This window comes from Helianthus annuus, chromosome 6, assembly GCF_002127325.2.
Source record: "Helianthus annuus cultivar XRQ/B chromosome 6, HanXRQr2.0-SUNRISE, whole genome shotgun sequence".
In the NCBI taxonomy this organism is placed as follows: Eukaryota; Viridiplantae; Streptophyta; class Magnoliopsida; order Asterales; family Asteraceae; genus Helianthus; species Helianthus annuus.
In genome coordinates this window covers 10,200,097-10,218,450 of record NC_035438.2, presented here as the reverse complement: position 1 = coordinate 10,218,450, position 18,354 = coordinate 10,200,097, and the positions used below count along the sequence as shown (strand labels likewise).

General features: G+C 34.8%; 2 protein-coding genes across 2 annotated transcripts; one reads left to right on the top strand and one right to left on the bottom strand.

Annotated features, from left to right (window-relative positions):
* Positions 1-717: 717 nt before the first annotated feature.
* On the bottom strand, positions 718-3,007 carry LOC110864673. The gene is made up of 2 exons (XM_022113784.2): positions 1,678-3,007; positions 718-1,043 (listed from the first exon to the last, which is right to left on the bottom strand). Exons 1-2 carry the CDS (start codon positions 2,548-2,550, stop codon positions 966-968), a joined length of 951 nt encoding a protein of 316 aa, XP_021969476.1. The 5' UTR covers positions 2,551-3,007; the 3' UTR covers positions 718-965.
* A 6,104-nt stretch (positions 3,008-9,111) lies between these two features.
* On the top strand, positions 9,112-16,422 carry LOC110864672 (protein SCAI). The gene is made up of 10 exons (XM_022113783.2): positions 9,112-9,430; positions 10,820-11,207; positions 11,712-11,912; positions 12,008-12,214; positions 12,819-12,885; positions 12,978-13,097; positions 13,216-13,307; positions 13,627-13,809; positions 14,730-14,866; positions 16,020-16,422. Exons 1-10 carry the CDS (start codon positions 9,306-9,308, stop codon positions 16,219-16,221), a joined length of 1,722 nt encoding a protein of 573 aa, XP_021969475.1. The 5' UTR covers positions 9,112-9,305; the 3' UTR covers positions 16,222-16,422.
* The last annotated feature ends 1,932 nt before the right edge of the window (positions 16,423-18,354 follow it).

Genomic DNA, 18,354 nt, shown 5'->3' with positions numbered 1-18,354 from the left:
CCTACGTTAATACCCTAGAAGTTAATACCTCCAAACGTTACAAAATGAAAAATTAATACCCTAGAAGGTGATTTTAAACTATTAGTACCTAAGTATGTTATTTTGTGCAAACCACATGGACTAACTATACAATTAACTCATTCATAAAAGAAACATGAATCACGTACAAGATACATCTTATTATAATTATATTAATTTTTTTTATATTTTTATTAAATATAATTATATTACAAATAATTACATATATACACGTGTTGATAAAAAAATATTATTAATATTTATACACGGGGTACAAGATGAGGTCTTATCAAATTATAAAGTCTTATCTAAATTATTGGCATAAACTTAACTTCAAATCATAAAGTCTTATCTAAACTAAAAAGCATTGTTTCACTTAACATAGATAAACACACATATTATTTACTGTTTTAGATTTATTCAACCCGTATAATACACGGAGTTTTTTTTAAATATAACTTTTTTTATTATTTAGTATATAAAATTACATTTCTTCCACCCGTGAATATACTGTTTTTTTTAAATGAACTTTTTTATTGTTTGGTATATAAGATTACATTTATTCAAACCGCACAACAAACGAGGTTCTTAAATATAACTTTTTCATTATTTAATATATAAAATTATACTTACTCAACACGTGTAATAAATAAGGTTTTTAAAAATATATTATTTTTCTATTTAGTATATAAAATTACATTTATTCAACCCGTGTAATACACGGGGTTATAACCTAGTATAATCATATTATAAAATCATGTCTAAAACAAGAATGAAGATTGAGCTGTAACCAAACTTCAAATAAATCATACGGACACCGACAAGAAGATGGATTATTCTCGAACTCACCTATACAAATTAGGGTTCTTCCATACCTTCCAAAAACGTTATGAATCTTCAAACTTTTACCAAAAAAACAACCCTCCAGCTGCTAGATCCAGCCCTTATCATACCTTTGGAGTACCTTCAGAAACTTTGTATGAATCAGCAGTTATAGACCCCAACCACAATCCAGGAAACAACGTCTGCAATAAAAATTTTGAATTTTAGAAAACTTGAATCTATCTAAAAAAACAACACAATAATTTTGCTATCAAACAAGGGTTAGCAGCTCATCTTTTTTACGCGTTTACCTTCTATCTCGATATATTAGATTTCAATGTATTATATTATATTAATAATTATGTTATACCGGCACGCACGTAAAAAGCTGCGCCCCTAACCTTTTAAAAACTGAATTCATAGATCTCGGCAGGAAACGCAAAACTTGTTTAGAGCAAAACTAACTCTTTTAAAAACTGAATTCATTGATCTTGAGAGGAGACGAAAAACTCGTTAACAGCAAAACTAAGTCTTTTAAAATTTAAAAACATCTCGAGAGGAGACGAAAAACTTGTTGACAGCAACAGTGGCGAAGTATAGAAGGGGCGGGGAGGGGCGCCCGACCCCCCGAACTTTTCGCTCAGTAGTGTTATATTTGTAGTTTTCGTATAGAAATTTTTTTGTATATACGTTTTCGACCCCCCGGTTCTATAGAATTTTTTTGGTATATACATTTTCGACCCCCCCGTCATTCGGGTCAAGCTTCGCCACTGGACAGCAAAATCAAGTTTTTTAAAAACTGAATTCATAGATCTCGGAACGAGACGGAAAACTTACATCGAGTTGTTTCTGGACGGTTCTCGGTCTCTTTTTCGGCCGGCGAGAAGGTTTCAATCCGGTTAATGAAAATATATCCTCTTCGATCTCATCACGCGAGAGTGAAATCGAGAATTTTATCTTCTTCGACGTCGATAGAATGTTATGATCAATATACTTCGAATCTAAAGCTTCTTTAAAAGAACTACTCCCATGAAAATATCTATTCTCCGGCAATGGTGATGAACCGATCTTCAGTGAGCCGGTAAACTGCTTGTGGTTCATCGGCGGTCTTCTAGGCCTCAGATTCCATATCTTCGGTGCTGATTCTTCTTCTTCCGCTGCTGACGACTGCATCACGGAGGTTTCAGCTTCCGTTTCCGTAAACATTCCCGTTCCGGTTTCCGCTTCTACTGGTGTTGACGAATGGTTTGCCGTTATCACGGCGTCGCCATGCTTCACGTTGCCGTTATTCTTCCGGAGACGAATACAGATCTTATTACTCGATCGTTTTCCCTTACTAACATCGATCGGTTTTATAACTTTTGTTAATTTTGACGATTTTGTTGATTTCTCATAAACTGTTTTTCCGCTAGGTTTTCCGATCGGAACGACGCCGTTTTGTTCAGATTCCGACTCGGAATCTCGCATCGGCGATTGCTTGTGCAGAGGTGACGGCCGCCGTGAAACGTACGGTGACGATTGCTGCAGATGAGGTGGATGAGGATGAATAAGATGATGAGATGTAGGAGTCGACGGAGATCGGTGAGGCGGCGATGACGATGACGTGTCTCCGGCGACTCTACCACGGCCGCTGCGGTGGTTCTTCCATTTTAGATGCGGTAATGAAAAGTTATGAAGCGGTTGCGATTTCGCCGGTACAGGTGACGCCATTTTTTTCAGTTTTTCTTCACTGTTTTTCTACCTAAACCCTAACAATCAACAATATTATTGATTCATTTCAATCAAAGAACAAATCACAAAAATCAAATACAAATCATCTAAAAAAAGCTTTGTCTACGAATATAAATCATAAAAATCATATGAATGATGAAGATGAAAGCAGCTGATAATCAACGCTATGATAAACAGATTGAATCAACTGAAAGTGAAAGCATAAAAACTTGAACGAATTCAAATAATCAAACAGATTGAGATTGAATCAAAATAAGTGTGTATCGGAAGATTTGATTGATGAGAAACTGGAAATGGATTGAGAAATAAGGTTTTTGGAGATGTGGATGGAGAGAAAGTGTGAGGAACGGTTTAGAGGATGTTAAGTGAAGAAGAACATATAAACAGAGATGATGGGTTGGGATTTGATGGTGTTTTGCAGGGCACATAATATTTTTGTATGACTGTTTTGCCCTTACTGAGTTTAGTAATTACTTGGTGGTACCTAGGGTTTGGTTGTGGGGTTGAAGTTTAAAAGGTAGACCGGTTCTTGTTGGTCAATAAAATAAAATGATAAGAAATTAGGGATGAGTCATTTCTGTTTTTAGATTGATTAGAACTATGATTTTGAAAGCATATTATGATCGGTATATAATAAAATTATATAAAAAATTATGTATGATGATGGGAAGTTTAAAACAATCTCTATGTTTATGACTATAGATATACGGTGTCGTGTATGGATTTATAGAATGGTGTATAAACACGTTCTTAAAGTTAGAGTTTGTAGATAGTTGGTGATAATTCTGTAAAGCTTCCGTATAATTTCTTTTGGATTGAGCTGACATCCGTTACGGCCCGTGATCTATCAATCTGATTACTTTACAACTGTTCAAACTTGTAAGTATTTTTTCATGATAATTTTTTGGTTATCAATATCTAGAGACGGTATGCGAAGCGTCATATTATTATTATCGAGTAGAGAGCTTCATAGACTAACTTCTTTTCCATAGACTTTCTCTATTCCCCCAATTCTCTATCTTAAGACTATGGGGTATGGGGTTTGGGTTGGGGAAAAACGCCCAAGCCACCACCCCGGGTGGGCTTGGGTTAGAGCGTGGCCCTTGGGGCTTGGGTTTGAAGTCGGGTGTGGGGCGGGCTAGCAAGGTGACATGGCAGGCTCTCAATGGCCAAACCAAACTAGCCATTTCACATGCCCTCATGTGTCAACTCATGCCCCCAACCCAAGCCCCCAACCCAAGCCCCACCATACCCCACGGGCGTGGGTTTGGGTTTGTTTTCCACGTGTCAACTCATGCCACCAACCCAAGCCCCACCATACCCCATGGTCTAACCATGCAAACACAACCCAGAGATTGTGTGGCCACTAACATTAGCTTCTCTCGTCAGCACCCGCTCTCCTCCACAGCGGTCACCAAGTTTGTGTTTTGTTGGGTCGATTAAGGTTTAAGCATTGTAGATTGTTTTAATCATCTTATTAGGAGTGTTGTTTGAGTCAGGGGCGGACCTAATGTAGGTTGGGGCGTAGCCCGGGCTACGGCTCAACTTTTTTCCGGTAGTGTAAAATTTTTTTTTTTTTTTCGATTTTTATACTAAGGACACCCCTCAACAAGTACTAGGACACCCCCGAAAAATTTTTTTTACAAACTGAAATCAAACCCAAATAATACTGATTATATTAGCCCAAAAAAACAAATGATAACCCAATAGTAATTAGCCCAAAACCAAATAATAACCCAATAGTGTATTAGATTGTTGTGCTAATTGTGATTGTGAGTTGTGAGTATTCTTTATTTCTTTTCTTCTTGGGTTCTTGAATTGTTTAATTTCGATCTAAAAATTAAAAATAAACCTAGCCCAATCTAATATCTAAAAACTTATTGCCAATATTAATTCATAAAGTCTAGCCCAAATGTGATACGCTCAATATTGATTCGTTAACCTAAATACTAATAACTTTAAAAAAAACTAGTTTATAAATTAATTCGTTAAGGCCTAAGGGCCTTTTTTTGGCTCACCCAGGGTACTTGAATTTTCAGGATCGGCCCGGCCCCGTAATGCAGGTAAAAAAAATTATGTTCTATAAATGTATCGTAAAAAAATTTGGGATACCCCTGAATATTTCTTCTAGTTCCGCCACTGATTTAAGTTAAACACATTAAATAATAAATGTATTTAAAAAGCATGTGTTGTGATATTGTATTCGATTAAAATCACTATCTTCTAAGAATTTAAGGGGTATTTGGGCTTAGCTTTTTGAAATAGCTTATTGGCTTATTAGTTTTTTGAAAAAGCAGATAAATCAAAATAATGTTTGGATAAGTGAAAAGTCAATTTTGAAACAACTTTTTTTTGTATAAGGTGAAAATTTCATTTTGAAAAGTTAGAAAACCTTGGCTTTTTGAAACTTCTTTTAACTTTTCATAAAATATTAGACTATGGGATGTGGAGGGGCTTTGGTTAGGGGAATTGCTCGACACGTGGAAAGGGTGGGATCCACAAGCTTATGGTGAAAAATGAGGGGTGTGGTGTGGCGTGGTTTAGCTTGGCGTGGCCAGCCATGTGAAATTTTTTTAAATAAAGTAGCCAGCCAAGTCACCGTCGCCCCAGCCCACGCACCACACCCCACAGTCTTAACTTGCCCCACCTCATAAGCTCATCCAAACACTTTTTTTAAACAACTTATTGACTTTTCCCATCTCATAAGTTCATTTAAACACTTTTTAAAAAATTCATTTTGGATAAGTAATAAGTCAATAAGTCATTTTGTTAAAAGTCCTTTTTAGTTAAATAAGCAAATCCCAAACACCCCCTAAGTCCGCAAAGCAAATCGCGAGCGTCCAATCCATTATTCTTCCACACGTTGTAAGAGGTCTGTTGCTGTTAAGCCATGCCCGGCCCATGAATCAAATTTGTTCCTTGGTCCAAAATTCTTTTTAAATTTTATAGATGCATGAGTTTTGATCATAATTTATTTCAACTTCACTAAATTAAATTAATAAACATTTACAATTATAATTTTCCTTTGAATTTATAGCTATTATAAAATATTTTATAAGCTGTGAGATTTAAATGGTTGAAGTTATTAAAAGTTGGTTAAAGAAGTTTAAAAGAGTTGATGGATGAGTTTTCGTTTATTTAATGAAAGTTTGAATAAAAATATGATTATTAATTTTAAGGGATTTTAGTCATACTAGGATTAGAATTGGGTTACTGATTCAAGTTATTGTTTATATAAATAGATGGTTTAAGATCATTATAATTTATGGTTTTAGTGCTTAATAATATTGAAATAAGTCGTGTGAGCTTCCATGAAATATCCGTATGTTTATTGTAATTCATCAAAGAGACTTTGCCAACATATATAAATGAATATCTGAACGTATGGAAAATTATGTTTTTAATGGCTAACTCACCTACCCATTATATATACACCAATATCTATTATGGGCTAGAACCTTTAACCACTTAGGGAGAAATACATTTACTACACCTATTGATGTCGTTAGACTACATGCTCTTATGAAAATGTAATAACATATGGAGAACAGATTAAAAAAAAATACTCCTAAATCTACAACAATGTCCATCACAGGACTGGAATCCTCAGGCATTTGAGGATGAACTCTTTTACTAAACTCTTTGATAGCGCCAGACTACAAGCTCTTTAATTATGATTTTTTTTAATATAATACGCAATAGCTAGACTACACATATAAGTGTTGTAGATGAAGAGTTTGATAAATATTAGCTTGAAGAATAGGAGTAATCGGGTTGTTTGATGCTTAAAGAAATCCTATATAATTGCAAATTTAAAATTTGCCTTACCCAGGAATAAATTATAAAATATTGTATATCTTGAAGAAATCCTATAAAATATTGTATATTTTAACAATCATTCAAAGGAAACGTATTAATGTGATAAAGTTTATAATCTCTAATTTTTCTAGTGATTACCATAGCACGAGTATTAGCTATTTCTTTGTATGCAGCTTTTGACATCCTCTTAAGTTCTTGAACTGCTTGGATTCGACGTCTTAGTTTAAATTGATGTATTATGGGTGTTATGATATTAGACTTCTAGCATGCAATAAGCTTTCTTGAACTTATAGTCATTGTGACATACTCACCTAGATATTATATTTTAGATTTACGCAATGTTACCTCTTACATCGATATTTCATTTGACGTTGAAACCTCAATATAACACTTAGTAGTTAAAAATGGAATGTGTGTGGGTCGATAATATACTAGATATTATAATGCTAATAATTTTACTATGGGTATGTTTGGCAAAAGTAGCTGGTGGCTGGTAGCTGAAAGCTGGTAGCTGGTGGCTGGAAGCTGGTAGCTGTAGCTGGTAGCTAGTAGCTGTAGCTTTTTAGATATATTTGGTGTTTGGTAGAGTAGCTGGTGCTTTTAATAAAATGTATAAAATTACCAAAATGGACATAACTAAAAATTTAGAAAGTTGGTGCATTAAAAAGTTTCTTATTTTGAGAGGTTAAAATAGTCATTTTCCCTAAAAGCTTGTAGCTCCTTCTAAACGCTACTAGTAGTAGCGTTCAACCAAAAGCTTCAAGCTCCTAACTTAAAAGCTTAAAGCTCCTTCAACCAAACAAAACTTTTTATTAAGTAGGAGCTTTTTCTTAAAAGCTTAAAGCTAGAAGCTTCTAAAAGCTCCTAAAAGCTCCATACCAAACATACCCTATATACTAATAAAGCAATTGAAATCAATAGTGATTTTAATATTATAATAATTTATAGTTTTTTTAATACTTTTATTATTTTAATATTATAATAATAGTTATTTTCTTTACTTTTTAACTTTTATCCATTTTTTAATATCAGGGGTTGGGATAAGCTTAGGGTCAACCGGTATCGAACCAGTACTGGTATCGAAAATACCGGGATGATCCTGTTCGGTATCAGTACATGAAGGTAAAAAACGGAACTAATACAGAAAACATCAAAAGTTGGTGCCGAATTTCGAAATCTTTTGGTTTGGGAAATTTAGTGCTACTACCCGGTATCATTTGCTCATCCTTGATCACGGTTACCGTACGAACAACGGTATCGTACAACTTTTTTTCGTTGATTTTCTTCAACTTTTATTTTTTTCTTTTTTTTAGTTTCAGGGTTAGGGATGAGCTCGGTGCCAACCGATACAGAATCGGTACTGATACCGAAAATACCGGTTACGGTACCGGTATATGAAGATAAAAAACGGTAGTGAACCGGTACCAGGAACGCCAAAAGTCGGTACCGAATTGGTACTTAAGATCTTTAGGTTCGGCAAATTTGGTACCGGTACCCAGAACAATTTGCTTATCTCTGACCACGGATTTCATACGAACAACATCGTTAGCATACAACTTTTTTGGTTGATTTTCTTTCAGTTATCTTTTAGTGTTTTTTTTTCTACATTTTCTTTTTATTCTTGTCAGCAGTTTCGTTCGCAAAACGCTCTTAGTGATTTCAAAACACATGTAAACACAGACTAAATAACGAAAAAAATTCGCCGCAACGCAGCGGACTTTTTTAAACCTAGTTATATTAATATCAATATAGTCATTGTACTATTGCTACTGACTTACTATAATCGGTTGATGATTGTATGCGTGTCACACTCACACCCAATCCATCATTACTACTACATTAGGGCTTGCAGGTCTGTGTACATACTGAAATCGTTTACTTTAAGTAAAGGCCTGTTTGCATCGCAACTATTAGAAAAAATGACTTAGGTCAATGATCGGTATTATGATACAATGTAGCATGAGTTGTATTTATTATACCGTTGTTATTCACCTAGCCCTATTGCGTTTAGTGATAATCTTATATCACATTAATAAAAACACTTATAGATTCCTCATAAACATTGAACGATTATTAAAAGATGTAATACATACTCATTGGTTGGTGCTTTACCCAAATAACCACACAAAATTTTGAAACTAATCCCGTACATGGTCCTCAATTTAAATACTCGTCTCGAATGTTTCAGGTTTGTTCACCAGGTTCAATTGTCATCCCTAATTGAGCCAGTAATACCTTTTGAGATCGGTTTAGTATCGTACTACGTAACATCGATATTGGAATTTACCTAAAACCAAAACCAAATGTTGTACCAAATGTTGTTAAAAGTTCCAAGCCGGTACTGGTACTGTACCACATACAACCCGATACCAAGATTTAGCTAAAACCAAAACCAAATATCGCACCACATATGTTCGGTTGGTACTAGGGTACCACACTATCAAAAGTACCAAAACAGTACAATACAATATAGTATAAATACATAAATTTAACTAAAACCAAAATCAAAACCAAAACCAAAACCGAATACCATATCATATATATTCAGTCAGTCGCAATGTTTTAAAATCCGGTTTTTACACCATACCGAATTTGACTAAAAAACAGTTTAACCAGATGTATCAGACGATTCAACCGTGTGCCATACCGCATACATGAAAATTACTAAATTCAAAACTTACCCGTAGTAAAAATTTCCTCTTCCCTACTAGTTTGCCATAGAGGCCGTGACTTCTGAGTCGTTTGGAGTCGTTTGTTGTGTCCTCCTGTCAACACACACACACACACACACAAAACCCCTAAAAACGATGCGATGATGAAGAACAACTAATTCTCATAGACGAATTGGCATCAATGCATCATATGATAAAGCAAACTTGTTGTGGTTGATTTCAGTAGGAATTACAACAACCGAAATGTCACAGAGCAACCCTACAAGTAATGCGAATGTACCGGTGAGCGAAGTATACTGGTCACTCGTTGCTAAAGCCGACAAGAAGTTCTCCAAAATTAGGGATCTGCCTTATTACGAGCGCAACAGGTCAATTTCGTTATCTTTGTGTTCAGCATATGTAGTTTCTGTTTTAAGAAATTGTATGTTTGGTGATTGATCGATATGAATGTATTTGATTGTTTAAGTGTAAATTTGTTTGATATCGTATCGTACTGAAATTGATCATGGAGATGATGTAGTAGACACTGACATCATGATAGTTTGCAGTTTGCAATGTTAATTTTGATAGTAACAGACACACAGTTGTTTAATATGAAAAGTTATAAAGCTGAATATGGATTTTGAAGTCTAACATTATGTATATTGGCTTCAAAAATTGAAAACTATTTATAGTTGTTGAACAAAGGGATGGATAATTTCAGTAAGTGCAGTTCGTATGTGGTTGTTTGCAGATTGGATACACTAGGATAACATGTATATGAGTTTCTCGAGCAACTGGTTGAAAATTGAAATTCATATGAATATACTACCCTATTAGAAAATGTATGCAATTATCGGTTATATCGGTCCCCTAGTAAAATATCGGTACCGATATTATCAGCGATATTGACTGATATATCACCGATATCTGACCGATGTAATCGATATATCGTATATCACTGAATTATTAGTGTTAAATTGCTATCTATATATAAATTCTGCATGATATTGAAATTACCAATATCCCACCGAGATAATATCTCAAACATTGGTCCTTGACTGATATCTGATATTTTACCGCATTAACTGCATAGTTAGAAAATAATGTTTTAACTCTCTAATTAGGCCAAAGTGTGTCAGGTTTGTGCTCTTGGTGTCTTGACGGTAGTTATGTAGGGTTTTATGTAGTTTCGGTACCTTTTAATGTGTTCAAGTTAAACCATTTGTAATGTTAGGAATCTAAGAGAAACTGATAGGGACACTGATAATGATAATCAATCACAATGGCTGTAGAAACACATTCTTCTTATGATTTTGTCTGTCATCATACTAAGAGGGTAAAGTTAGTATACAAAGGCTCCTAAAAATAAGAAGTGTACAAAGACACAATGGATCACAAAGTATAACACAATGTCGAAAAAAAAGACACAATGAGTCGCAAAAAAGACACAATGACGCAAATATAGAAAAGACACAACACAATAATAAATAATAAGACACAATAATGTAAACAAAAAGTCTAAAATCTACAAGCTAAACTTCAAAACATAAACCTAAATCTCACATCGTAGAGTTCGATGAGACGGTTCCAATGCCGCTTGAATGGGGTTAATCGGACTATCGGAGTCCGTTTGATACCCTTCTTACGACTTCTTATTTTTAGGAGACTTTGTATTTGATCCTAACCGCATACTAAGAATATACTTATAGTTGCCAGTTGGTGGTGTTTAAAAATTCAATGATTTTAAATACATGAACAATGTGGTTTCTTTTCAGGTATGATACATATTTCTACAAGGTATTCAAGGTTTATACACAGCTGTGGAAATTTCAACAAGAAAATCGGCACAAGCTTGTGGAAGCAGGGCTTAAGCGATGGGAAATAGGCGATATTGCATCCCGAATAGGGCAGCTTTATTTCGGGCAGTATATGAGAACAAGTGAAGCCAGTTATTTATCCGAGTCATATATCTTCTACGAAGCTGTGTTGACCAGGGAGTATTTCAAAGACGGAATACTACAGGATCTGAACCTCGCCAACAAACAACTGAGATTCTTTGCAAGATTCTTGACTGTTTGTTTGGTTATGAACCGACGGGAAATGGTTTATCAGCTGGTGAATCAGCTTAAGACATTAGTTGCAGACTGCAAGAGGACATTTCAGGTAATTAATCGAGTAAAATGCCATTTTCGTCCCTGAGGTTTGGCCAGTTTTGTGACTTTTGTCCGAAGGTTTGTGTTTCCGCATCTAGATGCAAAATGTTTGAAATCTTGCCATTTTCGTCCGGCTTGTTAACTCCATCCATTTTCTCCGTTAAGTCAAGGGTATTTTCGTCTTTTTGCCTACTTGTTTATATATATATATATATATATATATTCTTGTACAAAAAAGTGAAAAAGACCGAATTGCCCTTTAAGTTAACAAAAAAGACGGAAATACCCCTGACATAACAGAGAAAAATGGATGGAGTTAGCGAGCCGGATGAAATTGGCAAGATTAGAAACCTTTTGGATCCAGAATCCAGATGCGGAAAAACAAACCTTTGGACGAAAGTCACAAAACTGGCCAAACGGGCCGAAAATGGCATTTTACTCTAATCAATATTTTCATAATCTCGATAACCGTAATTTTTGGTAACCTTTGTGAGTTGCAATGATATTGTTTCAGGACACTGACTTTAAAGAATGGAAGCTGGTGATTCAAGAAATAACAAAATTTCTTAAAGTGGACACAACTTCTATGAATGTAAGACCTTTAAGATACAGTCTCACGTTAGATCTCCATCCCGATAGCCTGCCACTTGTTGTCAATGCCAAAAGAAAGCTAAAACTCGGAGATGCCATACTTTGCAGCTACCATCCTAACGAGGTTAGCTTACTTCTACGTTCTGTAGCAACAAGAAATTTGTCTTTTTAAATATATTATTCACGGATTTTAATAACTGTATTGCATTTCCTAATCAGGTCAAGTTCTCTGAGCTCACTCTTGATAGCTTCAGAATGCTTCAGTGTTTGGAATGGGAACCCAGTGGCTCGTTCTACAAAGTAAGTGGAACCGCGTCTACTGGTGGTCAAGGTGTTAGTTATTCTCAGGAGATTTCTGATCCTACACTGCCACCGAACCCACGTAAAGCTGTCTTGTATCGTCCATCCATCACTCATTTTTTGGCGGTGAGTAATCAAAAAATGGTTTCCATAATTCCATCTACTATAAACATCTGCCTTTTATTTTCTATAAACATTAAAATCAAAAAAAATATGTAGGCTATGCAGTTAATGCAGTAAAAAATCGGATGTTGGTCAACGACGGATATTTGAGATATCGGTTATCACGGTGGGATATCAGTAATTTTAACATTACGCAGAATTTATATATATAGCAATTTAACACTAACAATTCAGTATACTCTCCTACCATTAACAAATTAACCTTTTGCAACTTGCAAAACACTAATAATAATTGTAGCAAGTAGGAACTGATTAAGACTTGAAACACTAACAATTAACAATTAAGACTTAAAACACCAATAGCAGCAATAAGAAGAATGACGAATTGTAGAACTAAGAAGAAAGGTACTGATATCGGGAAATTCGGTGATATATCGGTGAATTTTGCCTATAATATCGATACTGATATTCTGACCAATATTTGACACCAATATTTTACATGTGGATTGATAACTGATATATCGGTGATATATCACCGATATTAACTGCATAGTATGTAGGTTGTGAAATTGTAAAGCGTGTGAATTTGTTTTGTGCTTCATGACAGGTTCTGGCCACTGTGTGTGAGGAGCTTCCTTCTGATGGCGTTCTCTTACTCTACTTATCTGCTTCAGGTGACATTTCTGTTCATATTTTTGGCTTTTTATTTTTTATAATCTCAGTTTACTCATATCTGCGACCTCCTTATGGATTTTTTTGGCAATAGAGTACACCGTCAATAACGTACAGCCTTGCGATGACACAACAAAATTCTCAGAGATAAATGTTATGAACTGCTCTGGTTACCATTCTGGAGGCATAAATCTTGGTGCGAAAGGAAATGGAGGTACTCAAGTACAGATTGATAACTAGCTTTTTGTTTCTTTTTAATAGAACATGCGTGCAATATTGCTAGAGTTAATAGGATCGGTATGCTTATTGCCTAATAATGATCTTATTTTCAGGTTTGAATCTGATTTATCCTTGTGACTTGCTTCCATTTATCAGAAGGCCACTTTTTCTTGTTATTGACAGTGGCAACAGTAACGCTTTTAAGGCAAGCATTTGAAACTATGCATCAAGACATTCATATGTACTCTCTTTAAGATAATTTTATACGATTATGAACATCTAATGGATAATCAGTTAATTATTGTTTAGATTTTAATAAGTCTGTTTTAGTTGTATATGACTGTAGTACTTGATCTTTGACTTATATTTACTCGTATTCAGGGAACTATGTAGTTTAGTTGCATATAGCAGTTATTATGGACAGAGGCGTGCATGTGAGCATGTCATGCATTGAAGATGATATTAATATGTTACATATTATTACAATATTACCCTTACCTAATTAATTTTGCGTTTGTTTACAGGCATTAAGCACAGCAGTAAAAGGAGAGTCAGTTGCAATGCTCCTATCTCCAAGCTGTTCAAGTCCTATTCACGGTGCAATAGATCCTCACCAGCCAAGTGGAAGCCAGTTTACAAGTTTTTTGACAGCCCCATTGCAGGCGTTTCTCAACTTACTTGGCTTCTCAGGTTCTGACATCCAGATGGTGCGTGTCTCTTGGCAAAATGGGCGGGTCGGGTGGGTTGGTTAACTGATTGGAACAGATACATTTTGTGTGGTTCAAAATTGGTTGGGTTGATCCAGTATCTATGCAGTTAACATTGGTAATATATCACCGATATGTCGGTTATCGGTCCCCATGTAAAGTATCGGTGTCAAATATTGGTAGTTTGGTACCGATATTATCAGCGATATTGACAGATATATCACTGATATTCCTGATGTCAGTACCTTTCTTCTTAGTTCTACCATTCGTCTTTCTTCTTATTGCTGCTATTAGTGTTTTAAGTCTTAATTGTTAAATGTTAGTGTTCTACATCTTAATCAGTTCCTACTTGCTATAATTGGTGGTGTTTTGCAAGTTGCAAAAGGTTAATTTGTTAATGGTAGGAGAGTATACCGAATTGTTAAGTATTAAATTGCTATATATAAAATTTTTGCATGATATTAAAATTATCGATATCTCACCGTGATAACTGATATTTCAAATATCGGTCCTTGAGCGATATCCAATTTTTTATTACAGCATTAACTGCTTAGTCCAGTACACATTTTGTCTTCTTTCATTGATAATCAAATTATTAAAATAAGAGTACAAAACACTACTGTGACAATATTATATAACTTTCTGAGCGAAACAATTTAGGAGGTTGTTTGCATTGAACAATCATGTTGACCCACTTCCTTTAAAGGTACTTTTCTTTTTATTCAACCTGTTTGACCCACTTCCTTTAAAGCTACTTTTCTTTTTATTTATTTTTTTTCCATTTTTATGTTTAAGATACAACAAAGCCCAAGTTGACCTATTCATGAATAAATAGGTCGAAATTGTCACCTCTATTGACGTTTGTTTATTGCAGTGTTCTTTAGAATGACAGTTGACTAATAGATAGATTATATCTTCAGGATCAGCTCAACAAGGCTGAGAAGGTTCTTTCCGCATCGTTAAATCTATGGGGAGAGATTTTGGCATCTTCAGACGCTCTTCATCCTGTTTGGGCTCAAATATTAGGTGATCCGTTTCTTAGACGACTGCTTTTAAGGTACGTTGCAAATCATCTACTTCTGGTTTATTAAGTAATTATTTTGGCCTTTTGGGACGCTGTCAGTTCATTGGAGTTAGCCACCCAAACAAAGATTACCAATTTAGGGGTGCAAACGAGCCGAGCTGAGCTTGAGCTCGGCTCGTTGGTACTTTCTCAAGCTCGAGCTTGGGCTTGGCTCGTTTTTTATCTATTAGTTAATATATTAAATAAAAGTAATATAAATAATAGACTCGTTTAGGCTCGCGAGTTCCAAGTGAAGCTCGGGCTCGTTTACTAAACAAGCTTATTTATAGGTTCGCGCTTGGCTCGTAAAGACGTAAACAAGTTTAAATAAGCTCGGCTCGTCTTGTTTACTAGACAACTTTAAATAAGTGTTAAATGTTATTAAATATTAATAAAAACTAACTAAGGCTGCTCGAAGAGCCTGATGAGCTTCACATGCCAGGCTCGATAAATAAACGAGCTTTATTTAGGCTCAAGCTCGGCTCGGGCTCAATAAAGCTTGGCCAGTTTCGAGCTTTTTCTTGAGCCGATCTCGAGCAGCTTGGCTCGTTTGCAGCCCTAATTACTATTCTGACCTGTTAACCAACCTGCCCGGACTGCCGTTTTGCCACATATAGTCCTGAAATTCAAGTTTACCTTTATGTTCTGTACTAACGTTTACAAAATATGGATCCGTATTGTTTATTTAAAAAAAAACTCTATTTATACGTTATTAATTAGGGTTTATATTCATTTAATAGTCTATTCATTATCATGAAACTACTTACCATGTGACAAGTCATACGTTACGTTATCTTGGGAAGGATGATTAAAATTGCTCCATTAAGGAGTCTGTTTATTTGATTCTAGTGACACAAATGTTTTACTTTTTCGAACTCAACTTTAATGTAGATTTTCAAATTTTGTCACCAGAACATTCCGATTTGTATCATCCAAATTTCATATTTTAAAATATATGTAGTATGACAAATATGATCACACAAGTTATATTATAGTTACTACTAATCTGATTTTTTTTGAATAAATGATATAGAAAGGTTCTAGTTATGAACTAAAATACACCTTTTGGCAACTGTGAAACGGGCCGACCCATTTTCTTTCATGCTACTTTCTTTTCTTCATAATTTACCTTATGGTTTGGTCTCAGGTTCATATTTTGCCGAGTGGTATTAGCACTATACGCTCCCACATTCAACAAAAAGGAATATCTTCCAGATTGTTCACCCGCTCTCCCTGATTCTGTGCTACCAACGACGCACTCATCTATCACAGCAGTTCAACAATTGGCCGACATTTTTGATACAGCATCCATGTTTAATATGTCAGAAGGGTTCAATGCAACCCTATAATTAATTTGTTTCATATCATCCGGGAAGTGTAGAATGTGTAAGTTCTCATATTTTCGTGATCCTTACTCTGCTTGAATTGGTAGCAAATCTTCTGCGTCTTTTTTCGCCTCTAATGTATGTACATCAAGAATTTTGAATAGTGTGGGAATACAGGAAGTTGAATGGTAAATTCTGTAAGTTTAACATGGTATCCATGTGTTATTTCGGCACACTAGTTATCGATGTTTGGGTGATTTATCTTTGCTTATGATTATTTGTCAAATATACAATGTGAGCTGAGTGATAGTATAGAGATATTAACCACGGTCAGAAAGGTTGCTTGGCATACAAGCAAGATACAAAGAAACAAATAGAAATTTTTTTTTGAAGTTTTGGATCAGAAAGGAGGTAATGTATCCTCTAGGTCGTGTAAAGTACACTACCAAACAAATAAGTATCACTGATGGTTGGTTATGTTGGTAATCCACTTTCACCGATGAAAATAATCCGTTGGTTAAAGACCGCTTTTGTATTATTTGTTTGAGGAAGTTGTTTAGCGATGTAGTACCGAGTGAAAGTCCTGAGGGATTAGTGCCGGATGCTTTAGTGAGGGAATCCCGATGGGTATTTTATGGTGGTTGGCATGTCTTCTACAGGGCGGGCCCAAAATATTGTAGGCACAAAGCGGAAAAAAATTAGGGTCCTTGTAAAATAACAAAAAAAAAAAAAATTAATTTAGATCCTATGATAATATCATCTCTATGTATGTATAATATAGATCATAAACCTCAATGTTAACAAATAACAATCATAAAGCCAAAATCACCTACATATTATATGTTTTTCTTTAAAATTTGGGGCCTTAGGGAAGTGGGGCCTCAAAACGCCTGCTTTATTTCACTCTCCTTGAGACGACCCTGGTCTTCTTCAGTGACATGCTATATTAGCGACGGATTTTCCATTGGTAATGTAATTTTAATAAAAAAGTTAGATGTATTTTATTATATCAACGGGTCAAATATATACTGTACCATTAGTTTATTCACAAACGGGTCAATGACATAGCTAACTATTGTAACACTCGGATTACTTTGTACTTCATACAATAACAAACTTTTAGATGTGCATTCTAACAACAAAACCACTTTAACATTTGATATTCATCCGTCTAAGATGCATTCTAACAACAAAACCACTTAACATTTGATATTCATCCATCTAAGAGTTAAGACTTTCACATTAAATATATGTGGTAAGAATCACTTACCTTCTCCCATAGAAGGTATCTGACTTTGGATGTCCTTGCCGACCTGTAGACCCCCTTGAAGTTGAACTATTACATGTAAATCAAACACATCGTTTGACACCCCCTGAAGCCGAACTATTACATATAAATCAAACACACCGTTTGACACATCGTGCCATCTCACTATATATAAATCAAACACATCGTTTGACACATCGTGCCATCTCACTATAAACGGGTCAATTGAATTACATATACTTATATACTTGTAACTTTCTTTATGGTGTTCATTCAAGGTATAAAGCTTGAATACAAATCATAAAATCATTGTGCATAGCTACAATATTTAACAGTTTTTACTCATTTACCGATCATATTAGCTCCTTTTGTTTATAATCAACAAGGTTTCCCAACAATATTAATAACGCCTTAAACGGTTACTCAATATATTTTATATAATTTTTGCAAAAACATGAGCCTTAAACGGTTGGATATATTTTATATAATTTTGCAAAAACGTGAAAAATTTGTTTTATCACAACATGTATAGTTGCTGTATTTCGTATGTTCACCCATCAACTACCCGTGTTATCTTTGTTCTAAAAATCTATAGAATATGTTAACTCACACATATTTCTCTAATCACAACATAATTCAACTGTTTCAACCAAATTTGCATAATAGAAACAATTTATACCAACATGAAACAAAAACACCAAGTTTACAAGTTAGGCTAAAATCTTTATATTGACACCAACTTTATAAGTTAACCCTCAAAGAAGTCATTTCAACTCATTTATACCAACATAAAGTCATAGAATTTATATTATATCCATATTTTGTTCATTAAACAAGAAACCCTAACATGCATACATATATCTTTTTGAACAATTGAGCTTTAAGTATTA